Below are 26,700 nucleotides of genomic sequence, written 5' to 3'. Positions count from 1 at the left end.
AAAACTGTGAAACAAATAGTTGGAAGAAGCAAGCAAACAAACAAACCTGAAACACGTGAGGAGCACTAAAAACGACGCCGTCTAGGTCGTGACAAATTTTATAAACATGGTAGGCCACCACTAAAGTTAGACAGTTGTTAGATTCACCCTCCTCCCTCTTTCGTTTGACTCGTGTCCATCGAATAACTCATTTCCAAAAAAAATATCTTTGGACGGACGTCAGACGAAGGAAGCGCGAATATCACACGATGACGCCACGTGTACTATTCACATCCTACGGCTCTTAAAAAAATAGTCTACTTGGGTCATATCATCATCATCATGGAAGCCCACTAAGTTTCTTTCCTCTTTTCCTCAACACGACGTCGTTTTCAGGTTTCTCCTTAATCGGCGACCTAAATTGATTTCACAGTGACGAAGACAGTCTCAGAATCTTCTAGACGAAACCACACTCTTCTCCATTCTCTCTTTTTTATTTCAACGCAGCTTTCTCCTTCTCGTCTCCGATCGTGTAACTTAAACATACTCTCTGTTACTAAAACAAACAAAGCTTACGAAACCTAAAAATGGCGGATCAAGCTATGACGGATCAAGATCAACAAGGAGCTGTTACTCTCTACAGCGGAACAGCCATTACCGACGCTAAAAAAACCCATCCCTTCTCAGTCAAGGTTGGGTTAGCTCAAGTACTCCGCGGCGGCGCCATTGTCGAGGTTTCTTCTGTCAACCAAGCTANGAGGGGGACTACAGGCTCCACCGTCTCACGATAAACCTACAGAAATTTGAGAAATAAGCGCCAGAATAGGAACTGATTATAATGTAAAAATATTGTATTTAGTCCAGATTTATATTCAGTCCTTTTACTTTCAAACAGCACTTACCTCATCATTTGATACTTCCTCATCTAGCACGGCATCAAACACAAACTCATGCTTTTCAACATAAGCAGTTAAGTCAACCTGCAATCACAATGTAATCATACGTCAGTGAGTCAGTCTTAAGTGTCTTGCTACGGTGATGACTCGGACAATTGAGATTGCATAAATCCAAACTACCAGAAACTGACCTTCACTTTTGTTTCATGAACTGTTAAGCAATTGGAATGCGTGTCAATAATGTCTTCCTCGTTTTTTGTCGACTCCTTCTTGTTAAGTGGTCTCTTACGCACCTGTTCACAAACGATAAGGCAACATCATGATATAATAAAGATTAGTATTCGCAATACACAAAGCAGGGGAAATCAAGTGATTTTATATAGGAACTGAAGGATAGAAAACGTACAACAACTTTGATCTTAGCAACAGCGTTCATCTTCTCCTTCTCAGCAGCCAAGTTTTCAGCCAAAACGCGACTACGGTTAGGCTGCTTGTTGTAAGCTTCAAAGTCATCAAAGCTTTGGGTTTGACTAGGATTGAAAAGTGAGGGGCCATCTAGTTGGCTAGAGACTGGAATCTGCTGATAAGATAACCAAGTTAAAAGCCTACACAATATGCCCACAATGCCTAAAAGCAGAGAAACAAATAACCAGATGGTGTCATATAATTCATTTAAAGGTTTCATCTTCAAATTGGTTAGCAGACAATTACCCATGATATGGTCACAGAGGAAATAAAAGTTCTTTTACTAAAAATAGTCCAATAACCTAAAAGTGCAGTGTAAAGAGTCCACTCTTCCAGCAAGCAATCAATATTATAGATGTCCACCTAAATGCAGCGACATTTAAAGGCACTAAAAAGTTAAAAAAAGCAACTCTATCTAATACACCTACCTCAGGAAGAAGCTCAGTATCAAAAGAATGCAGATCTAAGAGCCCAGGACTAAACTCAGATTCATCATTGTTCTTCCTCTGGTTGGTGGGACGAGCACCGTATTGAGGAGTAGTGGGTTCCCCAAAAAAGTCGTTTCCTCCATTAAACCCTCTCTGAGCATTCTGGTATCCTCTTGTTGCTTGCCCACCTCCTTGCCCACCAGCATAGTATCCGTAATCCTGTTCATAATCCCAATCCCACCATTAGTTTTTAAAAAATCTCATACACTAAAACTTGGGTTCATAAGAAACTCAAAAACAAAATTTCCCAATACTTTAGATCGGAGAAATTGATAAGTCTCCCGGAGAATTTTCATTTTAAAAGATCTGAACTAACAGATCTTTACAGAAACTCAAAAAAAAGTTTAAATCGATGAAAATATACGGAGGAGGAGAAGAAAAGGATGAGATTCTGGGATTACATTGGCGGATGACTGAAAATGCTGAAGACCAGTGGATTGAAGCCATCTGCCATTGGAGGAAGACATGTCGAGAGGGTTATCGGAGAGCTGCCTCTGGTGATGAACCGCCGCTGCGCCAGATCTCTGTCTCCCGTTCATGACCTTTTAGCTCGAATCGGAGCTCCAAATGGATCCTTTAAATCGGATCTCGTCTAAACCACAATCCCCTAGCCGAAGCTTTGCTCGCTCTCGCTCTACCTCTCTCTCTGCTATCTCTCTATCTAATAACCCTTTTTGTTTCTCTTCTCTCTCTCTCGACAAGTTCAAATTAAAGCGCAGAGAGTAGAGAGAGAGTATTTTTTTTTGGTTGCTGCTGTTGCTTTCTCTCTCTCTCTCTGACGACGCTCCCTTAAACTCTCGATTTGTATTGTATGTCGTTTCAATTCTTCTTTTTAATTTATTTAATGGTAGATTTGTGGACCAATTCTACTGGTTTTTTTTTACTATATTTTATGGGATTTGGATTAGCATGATATTTGTAGTTACTAATTACTACTACACCTTTATACTACTAGTCTTGTGACTTCGTATTATGATCTTTTTGGTGAAAACTCTATTGTTTTTCTATTAAAAAAAAGTAAATTTTGGTAAATATCACTAAATAAAAGTTCTTTAAGTTTGATCCAAATGTTTTTGAGTTCTAAAGTAATTTTTGTAGTTGATTTGACCAAAATTATTTTCACACTTATTAAGTGAAAATTGTTTATAGAGTAATCAGGATAGCTTTCCAATTTAGATGGTGTAAAGTAGTTTTCTGTAAAGTGGTTTATTTTTTATATTCTGAATTAGCTAGTAGAGACCGCGATGATTGTTGGTTTTTCAAGTTTGAATTTTGCCGTTAAAAGAAAACAAAAGTGGTCGCCCCACTCTCTTGTTGTCTGTGAGAGATCGGTAATACGTTACGTTGTAAGAACTTTATCATTATCAACAAGAGATATTTTATGCATAAGAAAAAGAAAAAAAATGAGAACGTGTCGGCATAATACGTTTATCTCTCTCGAATATAAATCGAAGCAAAATATATAGATTTGTGTACTCAAATTAATCGGAAAACTAAAGAAGAGATCAAGTCTTTTTATTTTCAAACTTGAGCATATATATAGACAGTCTCCCATATGCATATATGGTCATACTAAAACAACGTCATTATTCTCCGATAATTTTGGGGGACATCAGACGTGTATATGTATCAAAAGGAGTGGTGATATTAAAATAAAAAAAATCGCGTGTTGTTATCCATATATATACACAGCTTCATGTATATGCATGTGTTGGTATTCTTAAATCTGACTAACCCACAAATTTTTTTGATGTTATTAAAGCATTTATAATCAATCAATCCACGTAAGTCTTGGATCCTGTCCGCGTTCACAAGGTAAGAGATGAAAATTTCATCTAGTATTACACACTATTACTTAAACATTACTAGTATTATTTTTTTTGTAATTCTTTATTCTCTACTTTTTATATATAATGGATGGTAATGACGATTAGAAAAGAACTTTTAGATTTGAATCAATTTTTTTTTTCTTTTTCTAATTGTTGCAGACTGAGAGAGATTATTTTTTGTCTCATCTCTAAAAATATAATACAAGCTTCATCAGAACTTTATATGATTATTCATCATCAGTGGTAGTGGCAGAGAATGGGGAGAGTAAGATTTACGTACTCAACTCAATCATATTCAATTGCTACAAAAACTGTGAAACAAATAGTTGGAAGAAGCAAGCAAACAAACAAACCTGAAACACGTGAGGAGCACTAAAAACGACGCCGTCTAGGTCGTGACAAATTTTATAAACATGGTAGGCCACCACTAAAGTTAGACAGTTGTTAGATTCACCCTCCTCCCTCTTTCGTTTGACTCGTGTCCATCGAATAACTCATTTCCAAAAAAAATATCTTTGGACGGACGTCAGACGAAGGAAGCGCGAATATCACACGATGACGCCACGTGTACTATTCACATCCTACGGCTCTTAAAAAAATAGTCTACTTGGGTCATATCATCATCATCATGGAAGCCCACTAAGTTTCTTTCCTCTTTTCCTCAACACGACGTCGTTTTCAGGTTTCTCCTTAATCGGCGACCTAAATTGATTTCACAGTGACGAAGACAGTCTCAGAATCTTCTAGACGAAACCACACTCTTCTCCATTCTCTCTTTTTTATTTCAACGCAGCTTTCTCCTTCTCGTCTCCGATCGTGTAACTTAAACATACTCTCTGTTACTAAAACAAACAAAGCTTACGAAACCTAAAAATGGCGGATCAAGCTATGACGGATCAAGATCAACAAGGAGCTGTTACTCTCTACAGCGGAACAGCCATTACCGACGCTAAAAAAACCCATCCCTTCTCAGTCAAGGTTGGGTTAGCTCAAGTACTCCGCGGCGGCGCCATTGTCGAGGTTTCTTCTGTCAACCAAGCTAAGATCGCTGAATCCGCCGGCGCATGTTCTGTCCTCGTCTCCGATCCGGTTCGATCTCTTTCCGGTGTTCGTCGTATGCCGGATCCTGTCCTCGTCAAAGAAGTGAAACGAGCCGTCTCTGTACCTGTGATGGCGCGAGCTCGCGTCGGTCATTTCGTCGAAGCTCAGATCTTGGAGTCTCTTGCGGTTGACTACATTGACGAGAGCGAGATCATCTCTGTAGCGGATGATGATCATTTCATCAACAAACATAACTTCCGATCTCCGTTCATTTGTGGTTGTCGTGATACAGGTGAAGCTTTGAGGAGAATCAGGGAAGGTGCTGCTATGATTAGGATCCAAGGTGATTTAACTGGAACAGGTAACGTTTCGAAGACTGTTAAGAACGTTAGGTCGTTGATGGGTGAAGTTAGGGTTTTGAACAATATGGATGATGATGAGGTGTTTACTTTTGCTAAGAAGATCTCGGCTCCGTATGATCTTGTTGCTCAGACTAAGCAGATGGGTAGGGTTCCTGTTGTTCAGTTTGNAAGATAACCAAGTTAAAAGCCTACACAATATGCCCACAATGCCTAAAAGCAGAGAAACAAATAACCAGATGGTGTCATATAATTCATTTAAAGGTTTCATCTTCAAATTGGTTAGCAGACAATTACCCATGATATGGTCACAGAGGAAATAAAAGTTCTTTTACTAAAAATAGTCCAATAACCTAAAAGTGCAGTGTAAAGAGTCCACTCTTCCAGCAAGCAATCAATATTATAGATGTCCACCTAAATGCAGCGACATTTAAAGGCACTAAAAAGTTAAAAAAAGCAACTCTATCTAATACACCTACCTCAGGAAGAAGCTCAGTATCAAAAGAATGCAGATCTAAGAGCCCAGGACTAAACTCAGATTCATCATTGTTCTTCCTCTGGTTGGTGGGACGAGCACCGTATTGAGGAGTAGTGGGTTCCCCAAAAAAGTCGTTTCCTCCATTAAACCCTCTCTGAGCATTCTGGTATCCTCTTGTTGCTTGCCCACCTCCTTGCCCACCAGCATAGTATCCGTAATCCTGTTCATAATCCCAATCCCACCATTAGTTTTTAAAAAATCTCATACACTAAAACTTGGGTTCATAAGAAACTCAAAAACAAAATTTCCCAATACTTTAGATCGGAGAAATTGATAAGTCTCCCGGAGAATTTTCATTTTAAAAGATCTGAACTAACAGATCTTTACAGAAACTCAAAAAAAAGTTTAAATCGATGAAAATATACGGAGGAGGAGAAGAAAAGGATGAGATTCTGGGATTACATTGGCGGATGACTGAAAATGCTGAAGACCAGTGGATTGAAGCCATCTGCCATTGGAGGAAGACATGTCGAGAGGGTTATCGGAGAGCTGCCTCTGGTGATGAACCGCCGCTGCGCCAGATCTCTGTCTCCCGTTCATGACCTTTTAGCTCGAATCGGAGCTCCAAATGGATCCTTTAAATCGGATCTCGTCTAAACCACAATCCCCTAGCCGAAGCTTTGCTCGCTCTCGCTCTACCTCTCTCTCTGCTATCTCTCTATCTAATAACCCTTTTTGTTTCTCTTCTCTCTCTCTCGACAAGTTCAAATTAAAGCGCAGAGAGTAGAGAGAGAGTATTTTTTTTTGGTTGCTGCTGTTGCTTTCTCTCTCTCTCTCTGACGACGCTCCCTTAAACTCTCGATTTGTATTGTATGTCGTTTCAATTCTTCTTTTTAATTTATTTAATGGTAGATTTGTGGACCAATTCTACTGGTTTTTTTTTACTATATTTTATGGGATTTGGATTAGCATGATATTTGTAGTTACTAATTACTACTACACCTTTATACTACTAGTCTTGTGACTTCGTATTATGATCTTTTTGGTGAAAACTCTATTGTTTTTCTATTAAAAAAAAGTAAATTTTGGTAAATATCACTAAATAAAAGTTCTTTAAGTTTGATCCAAATGTTTTTGAGTTCTAAAGTAATTTTTGTAGTTGATTTGACCAAAATTATTTTCACACTTATTAAGTGAAAATTGTTTATAGAGTAATCAGGATAGCTTTCCAATTTAGATGGTGTAAAGTAGTTTTCTGTAAAGTGGTTTATTTTTTATATTCTGAATTAGCTAGTAGAGACCGCGATGATTGTTGGTTTTTCAAGTTTGAATTTTGCCGTTAAAAGAAAACAAAAGTGGTCGCCCCACTCTCTTGTTGTCTGTGAGAGATCGGTAATACGTTACGTTGTAAGAACTTTATCATTATCAACAAGAGATATTTTATGCATAAGAAAAAGAAAAAAAATGAGAACGTGTCGGCATAATACGTTTATCTCTCTCGAATATAAATCGAAGCAAAATATATAGATTTGTGTACTCAAATTAATCGGAAAACTAAAGAAGAGATCAAGTCTTTTTATTTTCAAACTTGAGCATATATATAGACAGTCTCCCATATGCATATATGGTCATACTAAAACAACGTCATTATTCTCCGATAATTTTGGGGGACATCAGACGTGTATATGTATCAAAAGGAGTGGTGATATTAAAATAAAAAAAATCGCGTGTTGTTATCCATATATATACACAGCTTCATGTATATGCATGTGTTGGTATTCTTAAATCTGACTAACCCACAAATTTTTTTGATGTTATTAAAGCATTTATAATCAATCAATCCACGTAAGTCTTGGATCCTGTCCGCGTTCACAAGGTAAGAGATGAAAATTTCATCTAGTATTACACACTATTACTTAAACATTACTAGTATTATTTTTTTTGTAATTCTTTATTCTCTACTTTTTATATATAATGGATGGTAATGACGATTAGAAAAGAACTTTTAGATTTGAATCAATTTTTTTTTTCTTTTTCTAATTGTTGCAGACTGAGAGAGATTATTTTTTGTCTCATCTCTAAAAATATAATACAAGCTTCATCAGAACTTTATATGATTATTCATCATCAGTGGTAGTGGCAGAGAATGGGGAGAGTAAGATTTACGTACTCAACTCAATCATATTCAATTGCTACAAAAACTGTGAAACAAATAGTTGGAAGAAGCAAGCAAACAAACAAACCTGAAACACGTGAGGAGCACTAAAAACGACGCCGTCTAGGTCGTGACAAATTTTATAAACATGGTAGGCCACCACTAAAGTTAGACAGTTGTTAGATTCACCCTCCTCCCTCTTTCGTTTGACTCGTGTCCATCGAATAACTCATTTCCAAAAAAAATATCTTTGGACGGACGTCAGACGAAGGAAGCGCGAATATCACACGATGACGCCACGTGTACTATTCACATCCTACGGCTCTTAAAAAAATAGTCTACTTGGGTCATATCATCATCATCATGGAAGCCCACTAAGTTTCTTTCCTCTTTTCCTCAACACGACGTCGTTTTCAGGTTTCTCCTTAATCGGCGACCTAAATTGATTTCACAGTGACGAAGACAGTCTCAGAATCTTCTAGACGAAACCACACTCTTCTCCATTCTCTCTTTTTTATTTCAACGCAGCTTTCTCCTTCTCGTCTCCGATCGTGTAACTTAAACATACTCTCTGTTACTAAAACAAACAAAGCTTACGAAACCTAAAAATGGCGGATCAAGCTATGACGGATCAAGATCAACAAGGAGCTGTTACTCTCTACAGCGGAACAGCCATTACCGACGCTAAAAAAACCCATCCCTTCTCAGTCAAGGTTGGGTTAGCTCAAGTACTCCGCGGCGGCGCCATTGTCGAGGTTTCTTCTGTCAACCAAGCTAAGATCGCTGAATCCGCCGGCGCATGTTCTGTCCTCGTCTCCGATCCGGTTCGATCTCTTTCCGGTGTTCGTCGTATGCCGGATCCTGTCCTCGTCAAAGAAGTGAAACGAGCCGTCTCTGTACCTGTGATGGCGCGAGCTCGCGTCGGTCATTTCGTCGAAGCTCAGATCTTGGAGTCTCTTGCGGTTGACTACATTGACGAGAGCGAGATCATCTCTGTAGCGGATGATGATCATTTCATCAACAAACATAACTTCCGATCTCCGTTCATTTGTGGTTGTCGTGATACAGGTGAAGCTTTGAGGAGAATCAGGGAAGGTGCTGCTATGATTAGGATCCAAGGTGATTTAACTGGAACAGGTAACGTTTCGAAGACTGTTAAGAACGTTAGGTCGTTGATGGGTGAAGTTAGGGTTTTGAACAATATGGATGATGATGAGGTGTTTACTTTTGCTAAGAAGATCTCGGCTCCGTATGATCTTGTTGCTCAGACTAAGCAGATGGGTAGGGTTCCTGTTGTTCAGTTTGCTTCAGGTGGGATTACGACTCCGGCTGATGCGGCTTTGATGATGCAGCTTGGTTGTGATGGGGTTTTCGTTGGTTCTGAGGTTTTTGATGGGCCAGATCCGTTTAAGAAGCTTAGGAGTATTGTTCAAGCTGTTCAGCATTATAATGATCCTCATGTGTTGGCTGAGATGAGTTCTGGTTTGGAGAATGCGATGGAGAACTTAAACGTTCGTGGTGATAGGATTCAGGATTTTAGTCAAGGAAGTGTTTGATGGGATGGAAGNGGCACTAAAAAGTTAAAAAAAGCAACTCTATCTAATACACCTACCTCAGGAAGAAGCTCAGTATCAAAAGAATGCAGATCTAAGAGCCCAGGACTAAACTCAGATTCATCATTGTTCTTCCTCTGGTTGGTGGGACGAGCACCGTATTGAGGAGTAGTGGGTTCCCCAAAAAAGTCGTTTCCTCCATTAAACCCTCTCTGAGCATTCTGGTATCCTCTTGTTGCTTGCCCACCTCCTTGCCCACCAGCATAGTATCCGTAATCCTGTTCATAATCCCAATCCCACCATTAGTTTTTAAAAAATCTCATACACTAAAACTTGGGTTCATAAGAAACTCAAAAACAAAATTTCCCAATACTTTAGATCGGAGAAATTGATAAGTCTCCCGGAGAATTTTCATTTTAAAAGATCTGAACTAACAGATCTTTACAGAAACTCAAAAAAAAGTTTAAATCGATGAAAATATACGGAGGAGGAGAAGAAAAGGATGAGATTCTGGGATTACATTGGCGGATGACTGAAAATGCTGAAGACCAGTGGATTGAAGCCATCTGCCATTGGAGGAAGACATGTCGAGAGGGTTATCGGAGAGCTGCCTCTGGTGATGAACCGCCGCTGCGCCAGATCTCTGTCTCCCGTTCATGACCTTTTAGCTCGAATCGGAGCTCCAAATGGATCCTTTAAATCGGATCTCGTCTAAACCACAATCCCCTAGCCGAAGCTTTGCTCGCTCTCGCTCTACCTCTCTCTCTGCTATCTCTCTATCTAATAACCCTTTTTGTTTCTCTTCTCTCTCTCTCGACAAGTTCAAATTAAAGCGCAGAGAGTAGAGAGAGAGTATTTTTTTTTGGTTGCTGCTGTTGCTTTCTCTCTCTCTCTCTGACGACGCTCCCTTAAACTCTCGATTTGTATTGTATGTCGTTTCAATTCTTCTTTTTAATTTATTTAATGGTAGATTTGTGGACCAATTCTACTGGTTTTTTTTTACTATATTTTATGGGATTTGGATTAGCATGATATTTGTAGTTACTAATTACTACTACACCTTTATACTACTAGTCTTGTGACTTCGTATTATGATCTTTTTGGTGAAAACTCTATTGTTTTTCTATTAAAAAAAAGTAAATTTTGGTAAATATCACTAAATAAAAGTTCTTTAAGTTTGATCCAAATGTTTTTGAGTTCTAAAGTAATTTTTGTAGTTGATTTGACCAAAATTATTTTCACACTTATTAAGTGAAAATTGTTTATAGAGTAATCAGGATAGCTTTCCAATTTAGATGGTGTAAAGTAGTTTTCTGTAAAGTGGTTTATTTTTTATATTCTGAATTAGCTAGTAGAGACCGCGATGATTGTTGGTTTTTCAAGTTTGAATTTTGCCGTTAAAAGAAAACAAAAGTGGTCGCCCCACTCTCTTGTTGTCTGTGAGAGATCGGTAATACGTTACGTTGTAAGAACTTTATCATTATCAACAAGAGATATTTTATGCATAAGAAAAAGAAAAAAAATGAGAACGTGTCGGCATAATACGTTTATCTCTCTCGAATATAAATCGAAGCAAAATATATAGATTTGTGTACTCAAATTAATCGGAAAACTAAAGAAGAGATCAAGTCTTTTTATTTTCAAACTTGAGCATATATATAGACAGTCTCCCATATGCATATATGGTCATACTAAAACAACGTCATTATTCTCCGATAATTTTGGGGGACATCAGACGTGTATATGTATCAAAAGGAGTGGTGATATTAAAATAAAAAAAATCGCGTGTTGTTATCCATATATATACACAGCTTCATGTATATGCATGTGTTGGTATTCTTAAATCTGACTAACCCACAAATTTTTTTGATGTTATTAAAGCATTTATAATCAATCAATCCACGTAAGTCTTGGATCCTGTCCGCGTTCACAAGGTAAGAGATGAAAATTTCATCTAGTATTACACACTATTACTTAAACATTACTAGTATTATTTTTTTTGTAATTCTTTATTCTCTACTTTTTATATATAATGGATGGTAATGACGATTAGAAAAGAACTTTTAGATTTGAATCAATTTTTTTTTTCTTTTTCTAATTGTTGCAGACTGAGAGAGATTATTTTTTGTCTCATCTCTAAAAATATAATACAAGCTTCATCAGAACTTTATATGATTATTCATCATCAGTGGTAGTGGCAGAGAATGGGGAGAGTAAGATTTACGTACTCAACTCAATCATATTCAATTGCTACAAAAACTGTGAAACAAATAGTTGGAAGAAGCAAGCAAACAAACAAACCTGAAACACGTGAGGAGCACTAAAAACGACGCCGTCTAGGTCGTGACAAATTTTATAAACATGGTAGGCCACCACTAAAGTTAGACAGTTGTTAGATTCACCCTCCTCCCTCTTTCGTTTGACTCGTGTCCATCGAATAACTCATTTCCAAAAAAAATATCTTTGGACGGACGTCAGACGAAGGAAGCGCGAATATCACACGATGACGCCACGTGTACTATTCACATCCTACGGCTCTTAAAAAAATAGTCTACTTGGGTCATATCATCATCATCATGGAAGCCCACTAAGTTTCTTTCCTCTTTTCCTCAACACGACGTCGTTTTCAGGTTTCTCCTTAATCGGCGACCTAAATTGATTTCACAGTGACGAAGACAGTCTCAGAATCTTCTAGACGAAACCACACTCTTCTCCATTCTCTCTTTTTTATTTCAACGCAGCTTTCTCCTTCTCGTCTCCGATCGTGTAACTTAAACATACTCTCTGTTACTAAAACAAACAAAGCTTACGAAACCTAAAAATGGCGGATCAAGCTATGACGGATCAAGATCAACAAGGAGCTGTTACTCTCTACAGCGGAACAGCCATTACCGACGCTAAAAAAACCCATCCCTTCTCAGTCAAGGTTGGGTTAGCTCAAGTACTCCGCGGCGGCGCCATTGTCGAGGTTTCTTCTGTCAACCAAGCTAAGATCGCTGAATCCGCCGGCGCATGTTCTGTCCTCGTCTCCGATCCGGTTCGATCTCTTTCCGGTGTTCGTCGTATGCCGGATCCTGTCCTCGTCAAAGAAGTGAAACGAGCCGTCTCTGTACCTGTGATGGCGCGAGCTCGCGTCGGTCATTTCGTCGAAGCTCAGATCTTGGAGTCTCTTGCGGTTGACTACATTGACGAGAGCGAGATCATCTCTGTAGCGGATGATGATCATTTCATCAACAAACATAACTTCCGATCTCCGTTCATTTGTGGTTGTCGTGATACAGGTGAAGCTTTGAGGAGAATCAGGGAAGGTGCTGCTATGATTAGGATCCAAGGTGATTTAACTGGAACAGGTAACGTTTCGAAGACTGTTAAGAACGTTAGGTCGTTGATGGGTGAAGTTAGGGTTTTGAACAATATGGATGATGATGAGGTGTTTACTTTTGCTAAGAAGATCTCGGCTCCGTATGATCTTGTTGCTCAGACTAAGCAGATGGGTAGGGTTCCTGTTGTTCAGTTTGCTTCAGGTGGGATTACGACTCCGGCTGATGCGGCTTTGATGATGCAGCTTGGTTGTGATGGGGTTTTCGTTGGTTCTGAGGTTTTTGATGGGCCAGATCCGTTTAAGAAGCTTAGGAGTATTGTTCAAGCTGTTCAGCATTATAATGATCCTCATGTGTTGGCTGAGATGAGTTCTGGTTTGGAGAATGCGATGGAGAACTTAAACGTTCGTGGTGATAGGATTCAGGATTTTAGTCAAGGAAGTGTTTGATGGGATGGAAGCTTCAAGTTGCAAACTTTTTGGGACTTCACAAGTTGTAATCTTTTTGTTTGGTGGTTGGATTCTCAAAATATCGGTTGTGGTTTATGTTAATGCTCGTGCAGATGATCTTTTTTTTTGTGTTTGATCGAAGCTTGGAACAACTTAAAACCCTAATGAAAGTTGCAGAATTTTGAAGAAAGTGCAAAGTACTATGATTCTAAAGATTACTATATAAGTAGCCATAGTACAATGCCAAGCATATATAGGAGATTTGAGATTACATTTGAGGTAGATTAGTCTTATTTCTTTCCACTCTTCTTAAGTCCTGTGCCTCCAAATNCCCACCTCCTTGCCCACCAGCATAGTATCCGTAATCCTGTTCATAATCCCAATCCCACCATTAGTTTTTAAAAAATCTCATACACTAAAACTTGGGTTCATAAGAAACTCAAAAACAAAATTTCCCAATACTTTAGATCGGAGAAATTGATAAGTCTCCCGGAGAATTTTCATTTTAAAAGATCTGAACTAACAGATCTTTACAGAAACTCAAAAAAAAGTTTAAATCGATGAAAATATACGGAGGAGGAGAAGAAAAGGATGAGATTCTGGGATTACATTGGCGGATGACTGAAAATGCTGAAGACCAGTGGATTGAAGCCATCTGCCATTGGAGGAAGACATGTCGAGAGGGTTATCGGAGAGCTGCCTCTGGTGATGAACCGCCGCTGCGCCAGATCTCTGTCTCCCGTTCATGACCTTTTAGCTCGAATCGGAGCTCCAAATGGATCCTTTAAATCGGATCTCGTCTAAACCACAATCCCCTAGCCGAAGCTTTGCTCGCTCTCGCTCTACCTCTCTCTCTGCTATCTCTCTATCTAATAACCCTTTTTGTTTCTCTTCTCTCTCTCTCGACAAGTTCAAATTAAAGCGCAGAGAGTAGAGAGAGAGTATTTTTTTTTGGTTGCTGCTGTTGCTTTCTCTCTCTCTCTCTGACGACGCTCCCTTAAACTCTCGATTTGTATTGTATGTCGTTTCAATTCTTCTTTTTAATTTATTTAATGGTAGATTTGTGGACCAATTCTACTGGTTTTTTTTTACTATATTTTATGGGATTTGGATTAGCATGATATTTGTAGTTACTAATTACTACTACACCTTTATACTACTAGTCTTGTGACTTCGTATTATGATCTTTTTGGTGAAAACTCTATTGTTTTTCTATTAAAAAAAAGTAAATTTTGGTAAATATCACTAAATAAAAGTTCTTTAAGTTTGATCCAAATGTTTTTGAGTTCTAAAGTAATTTTTGTAGTTGATTTGACCAAAATTATTTTCACACTTATTAAGTGAAAATTGTTTATAGAGTAATCAGGATAGCTTTCCAATTTAGATGGTGTAAAGTAGTTTTCTGTAAAGTGGTTTATTTTTTATATTCTGAATTAGCTAGTAGAGACCGCGATGATTGTTGGTTTTTCAAGTTTGAATTTTGCCGTTAAAAGAAAACAAAAGTGGTCGCCCCACTCTCTTGTTGTCTGTGAGAGATCGGTAATACGTTACGTTGTAAGAACTTTATCATTATCAACAAGAGATATTTTATGCATAAGAAAAAGAAAAAAAATGAGAACGTGTCGGCATAATACGTTTATCTCTCTCGAATATAAATCGAAGCAAAATATATAGATTTGTGTACTCAAATTAATCGGAAAACTAAAGAAGAGATCAAGTCTTTTTATTTTCAAACTTGAGCATATATATAGACAGTCTCCCATATGCATATATGGTCATACTAAAACAACGTCATTATTCTCCGATAATTTTGGGGGACATCAGACGTGTATATGTATCAAAAGGAGTGGTGATATTAAAATAAAAAAAATCGCGTGTTGTTATCCATATATATACACAGCTTCATGTATATGCATGTGTTGGTATTCTTAAATCTGACTAACCCACAAATTTTTTTGATGTTATTAAAGCATTTATAATCAATCAATCCACGTAAGTCTTGGATCCTGTCCGCGTTCACAAGGTAAGAGATGAAAATTTCATCTAGTATTACACACTATTACTTAAACATTACTAGTATTATTTTTTTTGTAATTCTTTATTCTCTACTTTTTATATATAATGGATGGTAATGACGATTAGAAAAGAACTTTTAGATTTGAATCAATTTTTTTTTTCTTTTTCTAATTGTTGCAGACTGAGAGAGATTATTTTTTGTCTCATCTCTAAAAATATAATACAAGCTTCATCAGAACTTTATATGATTATTCATCATCAGTGGTAGTGGCAGAGAATGGGGAGAGTAAGATTTACGTACTCAACTCAATCATATTCAATTGCTACAAAAACTGTGAAACAAATAGTTGGAAGAAGCAAGCAAACAAACAAACCTGAAACACGTGAGGAGCACTAAAAACGACGCCGTCTAGGTCGTGACAAATTTTATAAACATGGTAGGCCACCACTAAAGTTAGACAGTTGTTAGATTCACCCTCCTCCCTCTTTCGTTTGACTCGTGTCCATCGAATAACTCATTTCCAAAAAAAATATCTTTGGACGGACGTCAGACGAAGGAAGCGCGAATATCACACGATGACGCCACGTGTACTATTCACATCCTACGGCTCTTAAAAAAATAGTCTACTTGGGTCATATCATCATCATCATGGAAGCCCACTAAGTTTCTTTCCTCTTTTCCTCAACACGACGTCGTTTTCAGGTTTCTCCTTAATCGGCGACCTAAATTGATTTCACAGTGACGAAGACAGTCTCAGAATCTTCTAGACGAAACCACACTCTTCTCCATTCTCTCTTTTTTATTTCAACGCAGCTTTCTCCTTCTCGTCTCCGATCGTGTAACTTAAACATACTCTCTGTTACTAAAACAAACAAAGCTTACGAAACCTAAAAATGGCGGATCAAGCTATGACGGATCAAGATCAACAAGGAGCTGTTACTCTCTACAGCGGAACAGCCATTACCGACGCTAAAAAAACCCATCCCTTCTCAGTCAAGGTTGGGTTAGCTCAAGTACTCCGCGGCGGCGCCATTGTCGAGGTTTCTTCTGTCAACCAAGCTAAGATCGCTGAATCCGCCGGCGCATGTTCTGTCCTCGTCTCCGATCCGGTTCGATCTCTTTCCGGTGTTCGTCGTATGCCGGATCCTGTCCTCGTCAAAGAAGTGAAACGAGCCGTCTCTGTACCTGTGATGGCGCGAGCTCGCGTCGGTCATTTCGTCGAAGCTCAGATCTTGGAGTCTCTTGCGGTTGACTACATTGACGAGAGCGAGATCATCTCTGTAGCGGATGATGATCATTTCATCAACAAACATAACTTCCGATCTCCGTTCATTTGTGGTTGTCGTGATACAGGTGAAGCTTTGAGGAGAATCAGGGAAGGTGCTGCTATGATTAGGATCCAAGGTGATTTAACTGGAACAGGTAACGTTTCGAAGACTGTTAAGAACGTTAGGTCGTTGATGGGTGAAGTTAGGGTTTTGAACAATATGGATGATGATGAGGTGTTTACTTTTGCTAAGAAGATCTCGGCTCCGTATGATCTTGTTGCTCAGACTAAGCAGATGGGTAGGGTTCCTGTTGTTCAGTTTGCTTCAGGTGGGATTACGACTCCGGCTGATGCGGCTTTGATGATGCAGCTTGGTTGTGATGGGGTTTTCGTTGGTTCTGAGGTTTTTGATGGGCCAGATCCGTTTAAGAAGCTTAGGAGTATTGTTCAAGCTGTTCAGCATTATAATGATCCTCATGTGTTGGCTGAGATGAGTTCTGGTTTGGAGAATGCGATGGAGAACTTAAACGTTCGTGGTGATAGGATTCAGGATTTTAGTCAAGGAAGTGTTTGATGGGATGGAAGCTTCAAGTTGCAAACTTTTTGGGACTTCACAAGTTGTAATCTTTTTGTTTGGTGGTTGGATTCTCAAAATATCGGTTGTGGTTTATGTTAATGCTCGTGCAGATGATCTTTTTTTTTGTGTTTGATCGAAGCTTGGAACAACTTAAAACCCTAATGAAAGTTGCAGAATTTTGAAGAAAGTGCAAAGTACTATGATTCTAAAGATTACTATATAAGTAGCCATAGTACAATGCCAAGCATATATAGGAGATTTGAGATTACATTTGAGGTAGATTAGTCTTATTTCTTTCCACTCTTCTTAAGTCCTGTGCCTCCAAATGATCCTTTTTGTGAAGCCTTGGCCCTGAGTTCTTTAAGCGCCTGTTTTCATCACATTAACAATAATACCATCATTAGCAATCACTATCTCGTAAAAGTTTTCAATTGATCAAATTAGGAAAAGTACCTTCTCTTCATCCTTCTTTTTTCTGCATTAAATCACTGACACTTCGAGAGGAATCGCAGAATATGAGAGCCGAGATGAAAAAGTTAGACGATGAAACAAAAGATTAGACAAGAAAGAACAATGAAGAGTGGCTTACCATTCATGAGTTAGAGAACGAGCTGGTTAAGCGAAGAATAAGAGCTGAAAAGTGTAGGAGATTGGCAGAAGCTCAATGCTCATACAGGAATACACTTGAGAAGATGATCCGCGATGCTAAGAAATTTTCTCTATACAACAGTTGCATTTAAATATATGTTTAGGCAAATATCTTGTGTAATCACTTTTGTTGAACGTCTCTTGTTGGTTTGTAGGAGTGTTGTGTATAAAGAACAATTGAGGTTAAACAAGGGAAGACTAGAGGCGCAAAAGGCTATTTGTGATGGTTCAGAGAAAGAACTTCACATGAAGTTTAAAGAAAGAGAGGAGCTGGAGAACCAAGTGAGGCCTGAATTGNGCTCGCTCTCGCTCTACCTCTCTCTCTGCTATCTCTCTATCTAATAACCCTTTTTGTTTCTCTTCTCTCTCTCTCGACAAGTTCAAATTAAAGCGCAGAGAGTAGAGAGAGAGTATTTTTTTTTGGTTGCTGCTGTTGCTTTCTCTCTCTCTCTCTGACGACGCTCCCTTAAACTCTCGATTTGTATTGTATGTCGTTTCAATTCTTCTTTTTAATTTATTTAATGGTAGATTTGTGGACCAATTCTACTGGTTTTTTTTTACTATATTTTATGGGATTTGGATTAGCATGATATTTGTAGTTACTAATTACTACTACACCTTTATACTACTAGTCTTGTGACTTCGTATTATGATCTTTTTGGTGAAAACTCTATTGTTTTTCTATTAAAAAAAAGTAAATTTTGGTAAATATCACTAAATAAAAGTTCTTTAAGTTTGATCCAAATGTTTTTGAGTTCTAAAGTAATTTTTGTAGTTGATTTGACCAAAATTATTTTCACACTTATTAAGTGAAAATTGTTTATAGAGTAATCAGGATAGCTTTCCAATTTAGATGGTGTAAAGTAGTTTTCTGTAAAGTGGTTTATTTTTTATATTCTGAATTAGCTAGTAGAGACCGCGATGATTGTTGGTTTTTCAAGTTTGAATTTTGCCGTTAAAAGAAAACAAAAGTGGTCGCCCCACTCTCTTGTTGTCTGTGAGAGATCGGTAATACGTTACGTTGTAAGAACTTTATCATTATCAACAAGAGATATTTTATGCATAAGAAAAAGAAAAAAAATGAGAACGTGTCGGCATAATACGTTTATCTCTCTCGAATATAAATCGAAGCAAAATATATAGATTTGTGTACTCAAATTAATCGGAAAACTAAAGAAGAGATCAAGTCTTTTTATTTTCAAACTTGAGCATATATATAGACAGTCTCCCATATGCATATATGGTCATACTAAAACAACGTCATTATTCTCCGATAATTTTGGGGGACATCAGACGTGTATATGTATCAAAAGGAGTGGTGATATTAAAATAAAAAAAATCGCGTGTTGTTATCCATATATATACACAGCTTCATGTATATGCATGTGTTGGTATTCTTAAATCTGACTAACCCACAAATTTTTTTGATGTTATTAAAGCATTTATAATCAATCAATCCACGTAAGTCTTGGATCCTGTCCGCGTTCACAAGGTAAGAGATGAAAATTTCATCTAGTATTACACACTATTACTTAAACATTACTAGTATTATTTTTTTTGTAATTCTTTATTCTCTACTTTTTATATATAATGGATGGTAATGACGATTAGAAAAGAACTTTTAGATTTGAATCAATTTTTTTTTTCTTTTTCTAATTGTTGCAGACTGAGAGAGATTATTTTTTGTCTCATCTCTAAAAATATAATACAAGCTTCATCAGAACTTTATATGATTATTCATCATCAGTGGTAGTGGCAGAGAATGGGGAGAGTAAGATTTACGTACTCAACTCAATCATATTCAATTGCTACAAAAACTGTGAAACAAATAGTTGGAAGAAGCAAGCAAACAAACAAACCTGAAACACGTGAGGAGCACTAAAAACGACGCCGTCTAGGTCGTGACAAATTTTATAAACATGGTAGGCCACCACTAAAGTTAGACAGTTGTTAGATTCACCCTCCTCCCTCTTTCGTTTGACTCGTGTCCATCGAATAACTCATTTCCAAAAAAAATATCTTTGGACGGACGTCAGACGAAGGAAGCGCGAATATCACACGATGACGCCACGTGTACTATTCACATCCTACGGCTCTTAAAAAAATAGTCTACTTGGGTCATATCATCATCATCATGGAAGCCCACTAAGTTTCTTTCCTCTTTTCCTCAACACGACGTCGTTTTCAGGTTTCTCCTTAATCGGCGACCTAAATTGATTTCACAGTGACGAAGACAGTCTCAGAATCTTCTAGACGAAACCACACTCTTCTCCATTCTCTCTTTTTTATTTCAACGCAGCTTTCTCCTTCTCGTCTCCGATCGTGTAACTTAAACATACTCTCTGTTACTAAAACAAACAAAGCTTACGAAACCTAAAAATGGCGGATCAAGCTATGACGGATCAAGATCAACAAGGAGCTGTTACTCTCTACAGCGGAACAGCCATTACCGACGCTAAAAAAACCCATCCCTTCTCAGTCAAGGTTGGGTTAGCTCAAGTACTCCGCGGCGGCGCCATTGTCGAGGTTTCTTCTGTCAACCAAGCTAAGATCGCTGAATCCGCCGGCGCATGTTCTGTCCTCGTCTCCGATCCGGTTCGATCTCTTTCCGGTGTTCGTCGTATGCCGGATCCTGTCCTCGTCAAAGAAGTGAAACGAGCCGTCTCTGTACCTGTGATGGCGCGAGCTCGCGTCGGTCATTTCGTCGAAGCTCAGATCTTGGAGTCTCTTGCGGTTGACTACATTGACGAGAGCGAGATCATCTCTGTAGCGGATGATGATCATTTCATCAACAAACATAACTTCCGATCTCCGTTCATTTGTGGTTGTCGTGATACAGGTGAAGCTTTGAGGAGAATCAGGGAAGGTGCTGCTATGATTAGGATCCAAGGTGATTTAACTGGAACAGGTAACGTTTCGAAGACTGTTAAGAACGTTAGGTCGTTGATGGGTGAAGTTAGGGTTTTGAACAATATGGATGATGATGAGGTGTTTACTTTTGCTAAGAAGATCTCGGCTCCGTATGATCTTGTTGCTCAGACTAAGCAGATGGGTAGGGTTCCTGTTGTTCAGTTTGCTTCAGGTGGGATTACGACTCCGGCTGATGCGGCTTTGATGATGCAGCTTGGTTGTGATGGGGTTTTCGTTGGTTCTGAGGTTTTTGATGGGCCAGATCCGTTTAAGAAGCTTAGGAGTATTGTTCAAGCTGTTCAGCATTATAATGATCCTCATGTGTTGGCTGAGATGAGTTCTGGTTTGGAGAATGCGATGGAGAACTTAAACGTTCGTGGTGATAGGATTCAGGATTTTAGTCAAGGAAGTGTTTGATGGGATGGAAGCTTCAAGTTGCAAACTTTTTGGGACTTCACAAGTTGTAATCTTTTTGTTTGGTGGTTGGATTCTCAAAATATCGGTTGTGGTTTATGTTAATGCTCGTGCAGATGATCTTTTTTTTTGTGTTTGATCGAAGCTTGGAACAACTTAAAACCCTAATGAAAGTTGCAGAATTTTGAAGAAAGTGCAAAGTACTATGATTCTAAAGATTACTATATAAGTAGCCATAGTACAATGCCAAGCATATATAGGAGATTTGAGATTACATTTGAGGTAGATTAGTCTTATTTCTTTCCACTCTTCTTAAGTCCTGTGCCTCCAAATGATCCTTTTTGTGAAGCCTTGGCCCTGAGTTCTTTAAGCGCCTGTTTTCATCACATTAACAATAATACCATCATTAGCAATCACTATCTCGTAAAAGTTTTCAATTGATCAAATTAGGAAAAGTACCTTCTCTTCATCCTTCTTTTTTCTGCATTAAATCACTGACACTTCGAGAGGAATCGCAGAATATGAGAGCCGAGATGAAAAAGTTAGACGATGAAACAAAAGATTAGACAAGAAAGAACAATGAAGAGTGGCTTACCATTCATGAGTTAGAGAACGAGCTGGTTAAGCGAAGAATAAGAGCTGAAAAGTGTAGGAGATTGGCAGAAGCTCAATGCTCATACAGGAATACACTTGAGAAGATGATCCGCGATGCTAAGAAATTTTCTCTATACAACAGTTGCATTTAAATATATGTTTAGGCAAATATCTTGTGTAATCACTTTTGTTGAACGTCTCTTGTTGGTTTGTAGGAGTGTTGTGTATAAAGAACAATTGAGGTTAAACAAGGGAAGACTAGAGGCGCAAAAGGCTATTTGTGATGGTTCAGAGAAAGAACTTCACATGAAGTTTAAAGAAAGAGAGGAGCTGGAGAACCAAGTGAGGCCTGAATTGGAGAAAGCAAGAAAAAGATCCAGACTTTTGTTGAAAGATGGAAGAGTCACCTGTTGCTGGACGATAGAGACATGAAGCTCTCTTTGTATCGTCCAGGAACAGGTGAAGAACTGTAGTCCACACAAGGAGTTAAGGGTATACTTTGAGGAAGAGCATAAAGCAGCAGCTTCTGAGGCATGGGGATATAGAGGAGGTGGAAGATTTCAAGGCACCAGAGATTGAGGAGGATGAGGAAAGCAGGATAAGAGGGAGGGAAAGGAAATGTTGAGAATTGGAAACGATCCATGTGGTGATCAAAAGTTCCCTATGCTTGAAGAGGTTGATGAAGAAGAAGTGGACTTGAAGTTGCAGGCTGAGGAGATGACAAACAACAACACAAGCAAGGTGGAAACAAGTTCTCGTAGAAGCAGAATGAGTTTTGATTTGAAGAACACACCAGAGAAGAGTGGCAGAGACAAAGTTGCCAAGAGATCAGAGAGTGCTAGAGCTTTCAGAAGGATTCCATCATCTTCGGAATGAAAAAGGGAATTGACCATATCAGAAAGAAGCCAGTGGTTTCATCAGGGAATGATGATGAGAGCGATTATCTTGTCAAGAACAGCTTCATCAACTCCAAACAATCAGACGAGCTGTCAAATTCTAAAGAACCTGATGAAAGCTTTCATCGATACACTCATGTTTAGTGTTGTGATCAAGTTGGTTTAGTCATTGTTTTAAACAAATGTATAATTCACTAATAATTCTTTAATTTTTTTCATATAATAAAAAAGTTTTGAAAAATAATTATATATTTTAATTTATTTTGAAATTTTTTAACTTTAATAAAATAATTAAAAATTGTGAGCTTTTAGAAAATAAATCAACTGTTCAAACAAATCGACTATGTAACAAATCAATTAATAAAAAAATAAATTAACTTTTTGATATAAGTCAACAAAGAAAAAACATAAATCAGCAAGAATAAAATATAAGTCGACAGTTCAAAAAGTCAATAATATTAATAAGTCAACTTAATATGAAATAAGTCTACTATGACCAAACAAATCGATGGGAAAAATATAAGTTAACAAACAAAACAAATAATTCAACATCATCAAAAGTAGACTTTGTAAAAAAACAATCAAACAAAAAAAAAAGTCTACAATTTTAAAATAAATCGATGGAAAAATAAATAAGTCGACAAAAAATAAATTTAAGTCAACCATTCAAAATATCGACCTTATTAATAAATCAATGTAGAATGTAATAAGTCAACAATAAATAAACANCTCAATCATATTCAATTGCTACAAAAACTGTGAAACAAATAGTTGGAAGAAGCAAGCAAACAAACAAACCTGAAACACGTGAGGAGCACTAAAAACGACGCCGTCTAGGTCGTGACAAATTTTATAAACATGGTAGGCCACCACTAAAGTTAGACAGTTGTTAGATTCACCCTCCTCCCTCTTTCGTTTGACTCGTGTCCATCGAATAACTCATTTCCAAAAAAAATATCTTTGGACGGACGTCAGACGAAGGAAGCGCGAATATCACACGATGACGCCACGTGTACTATTCACATCCTACGGCTCTTAAAAAAATAGTCTACTTGGGTCATATCATCATCATCATGGAAGCCCACTAAGTTTCTTTCCTCTTTTCCTCAACACGACGTCGTTTTCAGGTTTCTCCTTAATCGGCGACCTAAATTGATTTCACAGTGACGAAGACAGTCTCAGAATCTTCTAGACGAAACCACACTCTTCTCCATTCTCTCTTTTTTATTTCAACGCAGCTTTCTCCTTCTCGTCTCCGATCGTGTAACTTAAACATACTCTCTGTTACTAAAACAAACAAAGCTTACGAAACCTAAAAATGGCGGATCAAGCTATGACGGATCAAGATCAACAAGGAGCTGTTACTCTCTACAGCGGAACAGCCATTACCGACGCTAAAAAAACCCATCCCTTCTCAGTCAAGGTTGGGTTAGCTCAAGTACTCCGCGGCGGCGCCATTGTCGAGGTTTCTTCTGTCAACCAAGCTAAGATCGCTGAATCCGCCGGCGCATGTTCTGTCCTCGTCTCCGATCCGGTTCGATCTCTTTCCGGTGTTCGTCGTATGCCGGATCCTGTCCTCGTCAAAGAAGTGAAACGAGCCGTCTCTGTACCTGTGATGGCGCGAGCTCGCGTCGGTCATTTCGTCGAAGCTCAGATCTTGGAGTCTCTTGCGGTTGACTACATTGACGAGAGCGAGATCATCTCTGTAGCGGATGATGATCATTTCATCAACAAACATAACTTCCGATCTCCGTTCATTTGTGGTTGTCGTGATACAGGTGAAGCTTTGAGGAGAATCAGGGAAGGTGCTGCTATGATTAGGATCCAAGGTGATTTAACTGGAACAGGTAACGTTTCGAAGACTGTTAAGAACGTTAGGTCGTTGATGGGTGAAGTTAGGGTTTTGAACAATATGGATGATGATGAGGTGTTTACTTTTGCTAAGAAGATCTCGGCTCCGTATGATCTTGTTGCTCAGACTAAGCAGATGGGTAGGGTTCCTGTTGTTCAGTTTGCTTCAGGTGGGATTACGACTCCGGCTGATGCGGCTTTGATGATGCAGCTTGGTTGTGATGGGGTTTTCGTTGGTTCTGAGGTTTTTGATGGGCCAGATCCGTTTAAGAAGCTTAGGAGTATTGTTCAAGCTGTTCAGCATTATAATGATCCTCATGTGTTGGCTGAGATGAGTTCTGGTTTGGAGAATGCGATGGAGAACTTAAACGTTCGTGGTGATAGGATTCAGGATTTTAGTCAAGGAAGTGTTTGATGGGATGGAAGCTTCAAGTTGCAAACTTTTTGGGACTTCACAAGTTGTAATCTTTTTGTTTGGTGGTTGGATTCTCAAAATATCGGTTGTGGTTTATGTTAATGCTCGTGCAGATGATCTTTTTTTTTGTGTTTGATCGAAGCTTGGAACAACTTAAAACCCTAATGAAAGTTGCAGAATTTTGAAGAAAGTGCAAAGTACTATGATTCTAAAGATTACTATATAAGTAGCCATAGTACAATGCCAAGCATATATAGGAGATTTGAGATTACATTTGAGGTAGATTAGTCTTATTTCTTTCCACTCTTCTTAAGTCCTGTGCCTCCAAATGATCCTTTTTGTGAAGCCTTGGCCCTGAGTTCTTTAAGCGCCTGTTTTCATCACATTAACAATAATACCATCATTAGCAATCACTATCTCGTAAAAGTTTTCAATTGATCAAATTAGGAAAAGTACCTTCTCTTCATCCTTCTTTTTTCTGCATTAAATCACTGACACTTCGAGAGGAATCGCAGAATATGAGAGCCGAGATGAAAAAGTTAGACGATGAAACAAAAGATTAGACAAGAAAGAACAATGAAGAGTGGCTTACCATTCATGAGTTAGAGAACGAGCTGGTTAAGCGAAGAATAAGAGCTGAAAAGTGTAGGAGATTGGCAGAAGCTCAATGCTCATACAGGAATACACTTGAGAAGATGATCCGCGATGCTAAGAAATTTTCTCTATACAACAGTTGCATTTAAATATATGTTTAGGCAAATATCTTGTGTAATCACTTTTGTTGAACGTCTCTTGTTGGTTTGTAGGAGTGTTGTGTATAAAGAACAATTGAGGTTAAACAAGGGAAGACTAGAGGCGCAAAAGGCTATTTGTGATGGTTCAGAGAAAGAACTTCACATGAAGTTTAAAGAAAGAGAGGAGCTGGAGAACCAAGTGAGGCCTGAATTGGAGAAAGCAAGAAAAAGATCCAGACTTTTGTTGAAAGATGGAAGAGTCACCTGTTGCTGGACGATAGAGACATGAAGCTCTCTTTGTATCGTCCAGGAACAGGTGAAGAACTGTAGTCCACACAAGGAGTTAAGGGTATACTTTGAGGAAGAGCATAAAGCAGCAGCTTCTGAGGCATGGGGATATAGAGGAGGTGGAAGATTTCAAGGCACCAGAGATTGAGGAGGATGAGGAAAGCAGGATAAGAGGGAGGGAAAGGAAATGTTGAGAATTGGAAACGATCCATGTGGTGATCAAAAGTTCCCTATGCTTGAAGAGGTTGATGAAGAAGAAGTGGACTTGAAGTTGCAGGCTGAGGAGATGACAAACAACAACACAAGCAAGGTGGAAACAAGTTCTCGTAGAAGCAGAATGAGTTTTGATTTGAAGAACACACCAGAGAAGAGTGGCAGAGACAAAGTTGCCAAGAGATCAGAGAGTGCTAGAGCTTTCAGAAGGATTCCATCATCTTCGGAATGAAAAAGGGAATTGACCATATCAGAAAGAAGCCAGTGGTTTCATCAGGGAATGATGATGAGAGCGATTATCTTGTCAAGAACAGCTTCATCAACTCCAAACAATCAGACGAGCTGTCAAATTCTAAAGAACCTGATGAAAGCTTTCATCGATACACTCATGTTTAGTGTTGTGATCAAGTTGGTTTAGTCATTGTTTTAAACAAATGTATAATTCACTAATAATTCTTTAATTTTTTTCATATAATAAAAAAGTTTTGAAAAATAATTATATATTTTAATTTATTTTGAAATTTTTTAACTTTAATAAAATAATTAAAAATTGTGAGCTTTTAGAAAATAAATCAACTGTTCAAACAAATCGACTATGTAACAAATCAATTAATAAAAAAATAAATTAACTTTTTGATATAAGTCAACAAAGAAAAAACATAAATCAGCAAGAATAAAATATAAGTCGACAGTTCAAAAAGTCAATAATATTAATAAGTCAACTTAATATGAAATAAGTCTACTATGACCAAACAAATCGATGGGAAAAATATAAGTTAACAAACAAAACAAATAATTCAACATCATCAAAAGTAGACTTTGTAAAAAAACAATCAAACAAAAAAAAAAGTCTACAATTTTAAA

At 38.0% G+C, this 26,700-nt stretch overlaps 7 protein-coding genes and 1 long non-coding RNA gene across 8 annotated transcripts; 5 read left to right on the top strand and 3 right to left on the bottom strand.

Moving 5' to 3' along the window:
• LOC104748225 (kinesin-like protein KIN-13B) lies at positions 683 to 2,624 on the bottom strand. Its single transcript, XM_010469900.1, has 6 exons — positions 2,230 to 2,624; positions 1,769 to 1,987; positions 1,282 to 1,452; positions 1,067 to 1,168; positions 882 to 959; positions 683 to 772 (listed from the first exon to the last, which is right to left on the bottom strand). Exons 1-6 carry the CDS (start codon positions 2,365 to 2,367, stop codon positions 683 to 685), a joined length of 798 nt encoding a protein of 265 aa, XP_010468202.1. The 5' UTR covers positions 2,368 to 2,624.
• Positions 4,315 to 5,235, top strand: LOC104748223 (pyridoxal 5'-phosphate synthase-like subunit PDX1.2). The gene has a single exon (XM_010469899.2). It carries the CDS (start codon positions 4,531 to 4,533, stop codon positions 5,233 to 5,235), a length of 705 nt encoding a protein of 234 aa, XP_010468201.1. The 5' UTR covers positions 4,315 to 4,530.
• Positions 5,396 to 6,392, bottom strand: LOC104745922 (kinesin-like protein KIN-13B). Its single transcript, XM_010467301.2, has 2 exons — positions 5,998 to 6,392; positions 5,396 to 5,755 (listed from the first exon to the last, which is right to left on the bottom strand). The coding sequence occupies exons 1-2, from the start codon at positions 6,133 to 6,135 to the stop codon at positions 5,411 to 5,413; spliced, it is 483 nt and encodes a 160-aa protein (XP_010465603.1). The 5' UTR covers positions 6,136 to 6,392; the 3' UTR covers positions 5,396 to 5,410.
• Positions 8,084 to 24,727, top strand: LOC104745926 (pyridoxal 5'-phosphate synthase-like subunit PDX1.2). The gene is made up of 2 exons (XM_010467306.2): positions 8,084 to 9,225; positions 24,581 to 24,727. The coding sequence occupies exons 1-2, from the start codon at positions 8,299 to 8,301 to the stop codon at positions 24,599 to 24,601; spliced, it is 948 nt and encodes a 315-aa protein (XP_010465608.1). The 5' UTR covers positions 8,084 to 8,298; the 3' UTR covers positions 24,602 to 24,727.
• LOC104745923 (pyridoxal 5'-phosphate synthase-like subunit PDX1.2) lies at positions 11,851 to 13,202 on the top strand. The gene has a single exon (XM_010467303.2). The coding sequence runs from the start codon at positions 12,065 to 12,067 to the stop codon at positions 13,010 to 13,012; it is 948 nt and encodes a 315-aa protein (XP_010465605.1). The 5' UTR covers positions 11,851 to 12,064; the 3' UTR covers positions 13,013 to 13,202.
• Positions 15,709 to 17,060, top strand: LOC104745924 (pyridoxal 5'-phosphate synthase-like subunit PDX1.2). The gene has a single exon (XM_010467304.2). The coding sequence runs from the start codon at positions 15,923 to 15,925 to the stop codon at positions 16,868 to 16,870; it is 948 nt and encodes a 315-aa protein (XP_010465606.1). The 5' UTR covers positions 15,709 to 15,922; the 3' UTR covers positions 16,871 to 17,060.
• On the top strand, positions 19,687 to 21,038 carry LOC104745925 (pyridoxal 5'-phosphate synthase-like subunit PDX1.2). The gene has a single exon (XM_010467305.2). It carries the CDS (start codon positions 19,901 to 19,903, stop codon positions 20,846 to 20,848), a length of 948 nt encoding a protein of 315 aa, XP_010465607.1. The 5' UTR covers positions 19,687 to 19,900; the 3' UTR covers positions 20,849 to 21,038.
• Positions 24,660 to 26,258, bottom strand: LOC104745921. Its single transcript, XR_760795.2, has 3 exons — positions 25,194 to 26,258; positions 25,058 to 25,098; positions 24,660 to 24,972 (listed from the first exon to the last, which is right to left on the bottom strand). It is a non-coding gene; the product is annotated as an uncharacterized LOC104745921 (long non-coding RNA).

The sequence above is a fragment of the Camelina sativa genome, chromosome 15 (genome assembly GCF_000633955.1).
Source record: "Camelina sativa cultivar DH55 chromosome 15, Cs, whole genome shotgun sequence".
Lineage (NCBI taxonomy): Eukaryota > Viridiplantae > Streptophyta > Magnoliopsida > Brassicales > Brassicaceae > Camelina > Camelina sativa.
The sequence above is the reverse complement of the archived record's forward strand: the minus strand, read 5'-3'. Positions and strand labels throughout refer to the sequence as shown.